At 33.5% G+C, this 12,487-nt stretch overlaps 1 protein-coding gene across 1 annotated transcript; it reads right to left on the reverse strand.

Moving 5' to 3' along the window:
* Positions 1 to 6,374: 6,374 nt before the first annotated feature.
* Positions 6,375 to 7,004, reverse strand: LOC131155957 (transcription factor SRM1-like). Its single transcript, XM_058109409.1, has 2 exons — positions 6,682 to 7,004; positions 6,375 to 6,558 (listed from the first exon to the last, which is right to left on the reverse strand). The coding sequence occupies exons 1-2, from the start codon at positions 7,002 to 7,004 to the stop codon at positions 6,375 to 6,377; spliced, it is 507 nt and encodes a 168-aa protein (XP_057965392.1).
* Positions 7,005 to 12,487: the final 5,483 nt, after the last annotated feature.

Consider the following 12,487-nt stretch of genomic DNA (forward strand, 5'->3'; position numbering starts at 1 on the left):
CTCTCTTCTTTTAACATAAGAACATTTAACATAGACAAAACTCACCAAAATTCTTTATCTATTCTTAAAAAACCACCCAGAAATCTTTTGAGTCGTGATTGAAATCACCTCAAAGGCATCTATATCCTTCCAAAATAGCCACAATTTATCGCCTTGATTTTCATTAGATATAAAATGGTGGTAATTCAAAAAATTACCCAGCATTACCATCCACACCTCAGCCGTGAACGGTTCTGAAATAGCAAACAACCCAACATTAAACTTTTTAATTAGCATCTTTAACCTGCCTCTAGACCTACCCAACCCCCTAATATTCCAGAAAAGAATTGTATTCGTCATAAATTTAATTTATGCTATCGGATGAGAATCCTCTAAGATTTCCTCACCGATTTTTTTACGGAAATCCATCCCTGCCCTGTATCAGACTCATACATTTTTTCTTTGCCCTTTAAAATTAATATTTCACCTTCCTCCCTCTCAGACGAATAATCCCGAGCCAAATCCTCCTGTTGCAAACCTTGGTTCCGACCTTCAATCAATTTAGAACTATCCACGTGATCCACTTCCTCTTGATATAGAGATTCATCGTTTGAAATTCGAGGATCATCATCACATCTGACTTCTTCACACTCCCCTTCATTCCTCTCTATTGAATTTTCATTCCCATTATTTTCTAATGCTCTCTGCGGTGTATCAGAGTTTTGCCTTACATGATTCCCATTTTCTTGAACTATAGGATTTTCTACTATTTCAGGGCTCCTATCATTAATCTGCTTCGTCATATGCACATTACTTGGTCCTGCTTCTTGCACCATCTTCTTTGCTCCTTTATCCACGTCGGAATTGGTTTTTATTACATTGTCATTAGTCTTTGGTTCTCATATCTTTTTTTCTTTATATTTTTCCTCCTCCCCCTTCACTTATCTCCCACCCTACAAACAATTGAGGTATGTCCTTGCCTGCAACATTTAGAGCAGAAAAAACTCATCTTTTCATATTTGGCCTCTTGCCAAATACATTGTTTCGAAGATAAACAAGAGGAAATCCCTTTATCGGCTCCATTGTTAGGTCAACTTCCACGCAAATACGTGCCCCCGATGCTCTCATACGATTAATTGTTACATTATCAGTTCCAAGATAATGACCAAAACGAGTCGCTATTATTTGGAGAAAATTCATTCGGTAAAGATGCATTGGTAACCCCGGTAAGAAAATCCATTGAGGAGCCAATGGGGATTCTTTTTTGGTATCAAAATCCTTCGTCCACTTGAACATCCAAAAAGAATTGCCTTCCATAATTCTACTTTCCTATGCCCAACCATGCAAAAAGTCACGTTTGTTTTTCATGTGAATTAACACGTGATAATCATCCATAACATTAATTGTTGAAATTTTCGTCAAACCCCATGTTTTCACAATCAAAAGCCGAATTTTATCAATAGATGGTCAATTCCTCAAAAAATTTTATTACTAATGCAAAACGAAATTCTTCCTCAGCCTTAACCATCTCTGCTTCTGAGAAAATAAATCCCAATTCCCCATTGATATTAATGGGCAATCTCATGGGAATTATGAACGCAGGCATCTCCACTTTTTTACTCACAATTTGTGCATATGACTGCACCTCAGGACTAGCTTCGACGACATTCCCCGCCGACGGTGCGGCCATCGGCGGGGGATGACACTGTATTGCAAAATATTGAGATTAAAGCCAAACTTTTCTAAATGGAAAACAGACTGACTTGCATTGTTTGGCGATTCCCTGAGCAGCGATGGCTTGTAGTTTCCGTGATCTGTCCTCGACGGCGACGACTCGCGGTTTTTGGCACAGATCGTTGTTCTGTGTTACCCCTCGTGTCTCCTAAGAAAAACAATACAATAGGGGCTTACCGTGGGCTGACGAAGGGGAAGCAGGTGGCCGGAGTTAATGGGCGGCGATGGCGTCAATGCTAGGCAGAGAACGGAGACGTGTCAAGGCTGCTCTTGGGGTTGAGGAGGTCTACAGTTGAAGATAGCTACAGAGGGTGGAGGCGGGTCAAGGCTGCTCCTGGGGTTGCCGAACTAGGTTAAGACGGAGCAGGGATGCGGATACTTCTGTCGGAGAAGGTGTTGTGACGTCGTGGGGTCGTGGCTGTGAGTAGCGACGGGTGCGGCCATGGGAGTCTGAGTGCTGGTCGGAGGTGTGGCTTCTGGTGGTGGCGGTTACAGCCGAGGCTGGGTGTTAGCCGTGGGAGGCTGAGTGCTGGCTAGAGGCGTGGCTTCTTGTGGTGATGTTTATAGCTGAGGCTGGGTGTTGTTTGCTGCTCTTAGGTAGCTCACAGCAAGGACGACAGGGCTGCGAAGTCGCAGCGTGATTGGCCGCAGGGAGCGTGGGTGAAAGGTGGATGCTTGATTGGTCGAAAGATGTTCTGCAGCAGGTGGCTGCGATGGAATTTCTCGGGTGAGTGGGAGTGGATGGCCGCAGGTGGTGGGAGACGAGGTGACAGCTGGGAGTTGTGTGGCCGAGAGGAGAGGAAGGTGGAGATAGGGCTGCGGCTAGGGTTTTCTCCCTAAGGGTACCCATACTAAATGAGTATTCTAACCTCAACTAGAATAAAATAGATTAATGGCCGACTCCATTGTACTATACATTATATTGCAACAAGTTCATTTGGTTTCGGGTTGCCATTTGGTCGAGGCAAACATTGTGACATTTTTTTTTTACTTTCAAATTTAAGGTTTATGGGAGGGGAAGTACATTCCCAAAAAATTCTTTTATTTATTAGATGGTTATGAAAAAATATACTTCTAGCTCTAGCTACACTTTTGAAAATGGGAGAAAATCAGTGAAGCTACATGTAAGTTGCGCAACATGGAGACAGAAACAAGAAATCATTTATTTTTCAAGTTGGAAGCTCCCATATAAAAAGAGTTGAAGTTGATTTGGGAATTACAAATGATGAGTATGAGTAGGAGGCTATTACTGACTGGCTTGTAAATATGGAGAACTGGAGCTACACTGAGAGTGGGTTGCCATAAACAGGTCTTGTTTGGTTTTTGAAACTAATTAATTAAACATTCACTTCAAGGAGAAACTTGGCATTAATTAAACCCTCTACTAACTCATGATTGGATAATAACTTTTTTTATGTGGAAAGTCTTTTTAAAAAAAAAAAAAAATTTATAAACGAGTTCTAGAATTATAGGTTGAAATTTAATAACAAAAAAAAAACATGAAAGGGGTGGGTGGCATGATTATTTTCTTTATATATTGAGGTATTTAGTTTGGGATTAGATTGGACTTGATGCCCATATTGATCCACATAATTTTTTAAAAAAAGAAAATACATAATAAGAACTTATTAGATTATACAGATATTACATTCCATCCAAATCCAATAAAAAATTCAAATCCAAGTTCTCTCCAAACATAAGATTAGTTTTCTAGAACACAACATGGTTAGACGGCTTAACTTAATAATTTTTTATAGGTAATAACTAGACTTTCACATTCCCAACACATCACATTTGGCTTTTGACAACATGACTAATGTGTTTAATACGTATCATAAAATGCTACTGGAAAAAGTTCTCCACCATTTAACATAATGAACATATAAATTGAAAAAAAAAAAAATCAACAATGGGATTCATAAAATGTAAAAAAGAAAAATAAAAACAAATAATGCATCTATATAAAAAAAAAAAAATCATATTGCAACAAAGGTACTAATGAAAAACTTATTATCAAACATATAAGGATGAATAGATTATTAGATAACACATAGAGTTTGATTGGAAGCTTGAGATATTTGATGTGCACCAAATCAGACATATTCTGTAGAGTTGGACTTGTCAGCAGGTACATGGAGACTTTTGACTAGTCTCATCTGAATGCAGCGAAAAGGATACTCCGCTATGTCAAGGGCACCATCACTAATGGTAAGTTTTATTCATCAAGATGTGATTGCAAACTTATTGACTATTCAGATAGCGATTGGGGAAGAGATCTCGATGAAAGAAAAAACACGACTAGATTCACATTCTTCATGGGAGATACAACGTTTGCATGGTCATCGAAGAAGCAACCCATCGTAACGCTGTCATCATGTGAAGTTAAGTATGTTGCTGTCAGTTCAACTATTTGTTATGGTATATGGATCAGGAATGTATTGAAATATCTGAGATTTCTTAAAAATAACCCCACAAAAGTCTACATCGACAATCAATCAGCAATTGTACTTGCGAAGAATCTAGTTTACCATGAAAGAAGCAAACATATTGATACTCGGTATTGTTTTATCAGGGCATATGTCAAGAAGAAATAAGTGGAGTTGATATCGTGCAGAACGTATGATCAGATTGCTGACATTTTCACGAAACCACTCATGCATGATATTTTTGCAAGACTAAAGACAATGATCGGAATGACAAAACCAGGAAAGTCAAGTTTAAAGGGGGGGGATGTTGAAGACTAAACTTGACGATGGGATGGTGGCAGCAAAATTTGACCGTGGCAGCTCCACCAATCTAAGCCCACTATTGTTGAATTTAAACTGGAGTCGACAGCAATCTCACCAACCAGCCCACCATTTTTTATTATAATTTTCACTTATCGTCAGATGTTTTACTATAAATAGATGTGTGTGTGTGTGTGTGTGTGTGTGTATGTATGTGTGTGTGTGTGTGTGTGTGTGTGTGTGTAATGTAATGTGTGGTGTAGAGAGGGACATTAACCAGCGAGAAGAGAGAATTGTACTTAGAATTTTCTGTATTTTGTTTTAGATTGTTTATTGAAATCAATTAAGTGTATTTGTGTGCAATCCTCACTGAGTTTCAATCACAACTAGTGATTAAGTGAGTCCCCTCCACCCATCAGAATTTTCGAGGGAGGGACCTTCATAATATACGTTAATAACTTAATAACAGAGAGAACAGAGGGGGGGGGGGGAATTAGGCGTGAAAGAGGGATAAGCGTGGAGAAGAAGCTATTTCCAATAAATGCCTGAGTTGGACTTTAAAAAAAATCTCTTTTAGTTATCTAATTAAACTAATAGGCAATAGTATTAATACACTTTAATTTTTTGGAGCCATTTTGTGAAAAATTATACAAGAACCTGTCCTTCTATGTTCCCGTTTATTTGTATCTTAAATATTAAATACGTGATATTTATATTAGATATATAAAGAGAGGAAGTCATTTTCTACATATTTAGAATTTAAGAAACAGGTGCACGGTCCTCTATATAATTTCCTCATTTTGTATCATCTTTAGAATTTATAGAAATAAAAAACCAAGGATTATATCTTGGCATACAATTATTAGCATTAACAATAGCAAGGATTTATCATACAATGACATTAGTACAACACTCTAGATTGCCAAAACTAAACATTTTTTGTTCACTTCCATTTAATAATTAAGCCTTTCCCCTTTTTTTTTTTTTTAATTTTTATTTGGGTAGAAAGTAAGTGTCCATTAAACCAAATAAGAGAAACAACAGCACAAGTCATAAGCAATACAATTGAGGCATAAAGAACGCCACAAAGAATAAAATCATAGCCTAGAACATATCAATCTGATTCCTATATGCACTTGGCCTACCCCTTACATATGCACTTGGCCTACCCCTTACAATTGTATTTCTCATATCAAGTTTAACTCTTTTATATATTTTCGAATCCAAGATTCAAACTTCATTGTCCCAAATACATGGCATTAGTGTCCGCGCTTGGAGTTAGATGATACACAATTAATAACTTATTAAAAAGATAGGAGTTACATGATCAACAAATTCTTTAAACTGCATTTGAAACTTGGAAAGCACTAAGATTCTACTTGGGGATTTGAAAAATATTAGGGAAAGGAAAGAAAAAATCAAAAAAATCCATTTTCTAGGTTATTTTATTAAGGAAAATAAGACTGAACTGAAAAAGCATATCAAATGGATAAAAGAAATTTTGATTTTACAGTTGATGAACATTTAATTTAACTTAATTTTTAATCATATTTAGGAAAATATTAGTTTTAATAGCATTTGATATATTAGAAAAAAATGCAGTATAAAATAAATTTTCTTCTCTTATCTTCCTTTCATTTCTTTTCCCCTAACCAAATCTTTGACCTAAAAAAAAAAGGGAAGGAAAAGAAAATTCAAAAGAATTCACATTTTTATATTTGGTTATTTCCTTATCTAATTGGACTCTAAAAAAAGAAAAAAAAAGTCTCCTTCTTACTTTTCTTTATTTTTCTTTTTCCAAAGAAAATTCTTGATCTAATTGGACTCTAAAAAAAAAAATAAAAGAGGCACAATTGCTACGCAGCCAACAGACTTTCCTAATCTGGAGCCTCCCATGCATACATGATCCCACCATAAAACCTTGGTGCAAATTAACTAATTATCATGGTCGTCGACGGCGATGTCGTGGATGCTGGACCTCTTCCCCTTCTCTGCATCTCGGCGAAGGAAGTATTTCTGGGCATGGCTGGCTACTTGGGCTGGGGTTCTCGTCTTCATGTCTCTTGAGATGCTCACCCAATGGCCCCTTCCGTGTTTCTTAAGCGCACGCAAAAACGACCTGCATCTCAATTCATAATTAATTAATTACGATTCCTGTCTTTCGTTGTTGATGAGTAATGGATAAATATTTTTCATGCCAAATAAAAATAAAAATTATATTTGTGTGAACAAATTGTGTCACCTGTGCTCTTCTTCAGTCCAAAGTTTGGCTTTCTTGGGCTCGCCGCTCTTCGATAACCCTTTCTTGGGCTCGCCGCTCTTCCATAAGCCATCATCCGAACGCCGGCGCCTGAAACAGCTTGCTCGGATGTCCTTCAGATCACGAACCAAGATCATATAATGCTGCTCCACCTCCGCCGGTGACTTTCCAGGAATAATAGCGGCGATCTGCCTCCACCGCTCCGTCGTTTCCTCCGGGATACGAACAAGTGCTGTTTCAAATGTCTTGTTTTGGAGCCACGTCCAAGATGGTTCGCCTACAACCGTTCGATACTCGCTACTCATTGCTCAGATTCCAGCCTTCCTCTTGCTATCCTACTCTGTATTCTCTCTCTCTCTCTCTCTCTCTCTCTCTCTGCGTGTATATCTGTATTTCAGCTATGAAACCAGATTCAACATAAAAAACTAGCCCCTAGATTTTTAATACCTTCAACCTTAAAAAACCATTATTAGTTTCAAATTTATGCTATGCTTTTAAAACATTAATAATTTTATTTGTAAGTCAATTTTTAAACATATTAATCGATCTATTAAATTATAAATTTATTGGGTAGTTTTAATATTTTAGATTGCATTTGAATAATTTTTGGAGGTAGATCATAAAAAGTAATTAATTAGGTTTTCACCCTTCAATTATGTTAGTAATTACCAAAAAAAAAAAAATTCAATTATGACTAGTAAACTTTAATTATTTAAACATAATTATGTATCGTTGGTTGCTGCAAATATTATTACAAATGTATGGTAACATTTCTCATAATGCAAATAATTTTTTATTGGTCAACGTAAACATATTATTAATCAACTTATTAAATGAGAGGTTGGACGCTAGTTCCAATACTTTCTCATGCACTACACTTACAGTAGAAATATTTGGGTTAATATGCTACAGGTAATCAAGATTACTTAGATTAAGATCATTCAAAGATTTGCTAATAATCTGGTGTAATTCAAGCTGCAAACATAACTCAAACAAGCTAAAATGCTCAACTATTGTAGCGATTTCTTGGGAATAAGAGGAATGCAAGGATTTCATGCTTACCTATGTAAACTAAAAAGTTAGAAATCTTGAAAGTAATAATAAGATATTTTCTATTTTTCTATATAAATTTAAAAAAAATTGTAAAACAATGGGCATTTTGTGATTATTTGAGAAATTAAAATAGAAAATAAAACTAATTTCACAAGCAAATAGGGCCAAAAAAAAATTTTCTTGTTCTTCAGTTATTTTATGCAAATGTTCGTAAACTAAAAAATTAGCTAACTTTTTTTTTATTATTTTTAAAAAATAACTTTTTTATTATTTAAAAATTTAGCAAAGCCTATTATTATTATTATTATTATTTTCAGTTTTTGTAGAAAATAAGATTTATGCTTTCAGCTCACTTACAATTTCATCCTTTCTTAATTCTTTTTAAGCAACCCCTTCTCTCTCAAGTGGTCTCTTTTAAATGAAAAAAAAAAAACTGATGTATGATTTATGTTCTTAACTAACCTACAATTATGTCCCTCTCAAGAATATATTTTATTTAATTTTTATAATATATTCCCTTAATTATCTTGAATCATATTCTACGAGAAATTATTAGGTAGATTGGATCTACCACATCATTCATAAACTAATCTAAATAAATGATGACAACTCCTAAATAGACCACATAAGTAAATCGTATTATTCCTTCTTATAATAAATTCTTATTTTCTTAATATATTAGTTAGGAAATAAATGCATATTTTTTCCCTTTTATTTATTTAAATTATTACATTTTTAAGAGAAAAATAACATTGAAAATTGAAAAAAAAAATTGAGTTTGAGGCACAACATGATCTAATTTACTTAAAGAAAGGGAAAAAATAAATAAAATTACCTAGTAGGTATAAAATTGAGAGTATATATTTATTTGAAAAAAAAAAAGAACATAAAGTTGACATATAAATATATTATAAAACTTTTCCTTAAACTCTTTATAATGTATTTTGTAGTTTTCCCCGTAAATTACTAGGGATGCATCAATGAATTAGAAGTAATGTTTTCATCCCTTTGGTTTGGTGCTTTCTAGGTGGGTTCGAAGATAAATCTTAAAGAATTAAGAAACAAATTTTTATAATCTACTTATTCTTTAAGACAACTTTATATATATTTTTTTCGAGCAGCTATATATACTGCAATTTTCAATCTATGTTAAAAGGAAATTTAATTAATTTTTTTCTTTTCCATAAGTAAATAAGACCATGTTACATCCCAAACCCCCCCCCCCCTTTTTTTTTATGTTTCAGTTTGATTTTTTAGAATGTATAATTTTAAGTACATAAAAAGGCAAAAAGATGTATTAATTTTATTTCCCAAACATGAAAAGAAATTAAAGCTTATTTTACGAAGGAACAATTGATTAGGATTCATTGATGTGTCATCACAAATTATAATAAACTATTCATTACTTTGGAGGTATATGCATTCTTTAAAATATTCTATTGCAATGTGTTCTCTATCTTGTTGATCTCAATGTGTTGTCAACAAATAACCATAATATTATTTTTCAAGAAAATAAAAATTTTAAAAATTGTTGTGAATGGTGAATGTCACCATCCATCTCCCTCTTGTTTCCCACGGTGGACGTCACCATCCATGTACCTGCCCCATCTCCCTCTTCTTCCCATGCATGTGAATCCATTATTATTATCAGACAAATCCACTTGCTCCTCCCACGACTATATAAAGGGAATCACCTGATTGAAATGATTAGAGAGAGAAAAAATGAAGAGTGCAGAGTGTAAAATATAGAGTGCAGAATATTGAGCTTGCAGAAAATAAAGAAGAAAAAAGTATGAGAGTACAAAAGTCAGGTATATTTTCTAATTCATCTTAAAATAGTGAATTTTAATTTCGTCCGTCCGTGGAGTAGGTATAAACCGAATCACGTAAATCCGGTCTCACTTTTCTTTATTATTTATTTTTATTTTATTTTGCTTGTGTTCATTACTTTTTAATTATCCATGTTTATCTATTTCTGTATTATTTTATAACAAAATCTTAATTAAGATCGATGATAGAGAAGTAATATCAAATATCAACATGTAAAATATATATATGTTAATATCTTTTCAAGTTTCTTAAATGATGTGGGAAAGTGAAATTGGAACAAGACAATTGTTTGAATATGTTGTTGAAATGATATGTACATAATTATAAATTAAAGTATTTTTTAAAAATTTTAATTTGTTGAATGTTCTAATAATCTACTCATCCTTATTTGTTTGATAATAAGTTTTTCATTGGTACTTTTGCTGCAATATGATTTTTTTTTTTATATAGATGCATTATGTGTTTCTATTTTTCCTTTTTACATTTTATGAATCCCATTGTCGATTTTTTTTTTTTTAATTTATATGTTCATTATCTTAAATGGTGGAGAATTTTTTACCAATAGCATTCATGTTAAAAGATATGGGCTGAGACCCAATATGAGTTTCCAATTAACCGAAAAAATAAAAAAGAAAAAACTAAATCAATCCAATGAAAAAGATTCAGTGATTTAATAAATCAATAATTGATAGGAATATCTAACAAAAAATGAACGCAATTATTTACAGTAATTTGATTTTCTGTATGAATATATCATCATATAAATTGTACATATGATATGTATTTTGATTCGAAAACAATATGATTAAAATTTGAAAAAATGAAAAAATAAAAAGAGGTGTTGTTGAAATTTCAAGAATATTAGGTGTTGGATGCAACGGTTTGTAATGATTTCTTTTGTAAACATATAATATTTTTGGCTTGAAATTACATAAGGTTAAAAAATTAGGGCTAACTAAAAAAATAAGAGAGATTTTATCAAATTTTTTCATAGTGACAAACATTCAATAGTCTACATTGTACTTATGGAATTATATAAATTATATATATATATATATATATATATATATATATATATATAAACACTTGAACTTTACATAGAACTAATACAAATGCAATGAAACCATATAATAAAAGTCACTCAACCCTAATTAATAAGTAACTTATAATTTTGAAGTCAGAATTCTCACAAAAGGCAAATTACAACTAAACTGGGATTACTAAATAATTTTATCAAAGTTGGATTGCACATTGCCAACAAGTGGTGTTTTTTTTTTTGATTAGATGTGATAAAGATATCCATTTTAAGTCGGGGTTATAGAAAATGTAGGATACTTAAAGATGTACAAGATATAGTTACCAATTCAAAAATATTTGCATACTAAATTAAAGAGATTCTAAAATATCAAATACAAACAGATATTCAAGTAATACAATTTGAAGAATCCCAGCTCACCGCATACAATCGGATATTCCCAAATCGTCAACTGTTAGGATTAGGGATGAGCAAACAGTTGGTTTGGTGAAATTCGGTTAATTAACCGAATTAACCAAAAATTTCGGTTAATCATTTCCATTAACCGAACTGACCGAATAAAAGGTATTAACCGAACCTCACTCGACCGAATTACCTGTTCGGGTAATTCGGTTAACCAAATTTAATCGAAATTATTTAAAACTAATTATTAAAAACAGAATTTTGGTGAAGCTTAATTATTTAACATATATTAATTTATATTTTAAATTTAATTAATTATTAAATTGGTTAATCAGTTAACTGAATTTATATTTCCTATTTATCGAACCGAAAACTGATTCACAGAATTTTGGTGAAACTTAACTGAACCGACCGAACCCGTTTTTTTACCAGAACCGAACCGACCAATTTCAGTTTGTTAAATCGGTTAATTCGGGTTTCCCCGAATTATGCTCACCCCCAGTTGGGATTCTCGGTAGTTCAGCAACTAGTGAATTCGTCGATGGTTTAATCACAGTAACCATTCTGTCTTAATCCGTCAAAGCAACCATCAAATGGGTTATTGAAACCATCGACAATTTTCTAGAAAGTTGAGTAATTTCCTTAATACGCCCCCGCAAGATAGGTGTACCATCATGTTGAGGAAGACCACAAATCAAGGAGCAAACATGAGGCCCCAATTACGTGATATTTCCTTTTGAGAAAAGTCAGCAAATCTCTTTATTATAGAAAGGAGTGTGGAAATCAATTTAGGATTAATTTTATATTTATTCCATTGTTCCCCAATTACAAGTATAATTAGGGATTGTAAACTATTGTAAGATATACAATTTTGAACAGAGTTTCTTCTTTTTTATATATTCTTCATCCTTTAATTTTTCATATGGTATCAGAGCTAGTTCGACGAACCTTTTCTTTGATTGTCTAGTGATCTCACCACTAGCTCCACCATCGACGACAACGAAGGAACCATCACTCCTTCACTGCCTATTTGATCTTCATCTCTGCTATCAACGACGTCCGACGTCGTTGTCTCTATTATTGTTTTTCACCAAAGTCTTCGACATTGTCATCGGCGTCTCCGTCAACTTTCTAATGTTGTCTTCCTCAATCAACTTGTTGCTCTTTCAGATCTACGCCTTCGCAGATCTGCCATCTGATTTGATGTCATCTCCAGATTGTCTGTGTCATTGTCTTTAAAAAGTAGAGAACACGCTGGTTCGTCTGAATCAGAGGTTGAAGATGACCTCCTACAGATCTACGCCCAACCAATCCACGCCAAAAGTGGGCCCTAAATCCCACCATTACTTCCACTCAACTTTGAAGAGCAATTCCAAAGTGACCTAATGACAGCTTTATAGTTAACATCCAATTCTTAAAAATAGGAGATAGGCAGAATAAAAAAATTATATCTTTTTCCTTATATTT

This window comes from Malania oleifera, chromosome 5 (genome assembly GCF_029873635.1).
Source record: "Malania oleifera isolate guangnan ecotype guangnan chromosome 5, ASM2987363v1, whole genome shotgun sequence".
NCBI lineage: Eukaryota > Viridiplantae > Streptophyta > Magnoliopsida > Santalales > Ximeniaceae > Malania > Malania oleifera.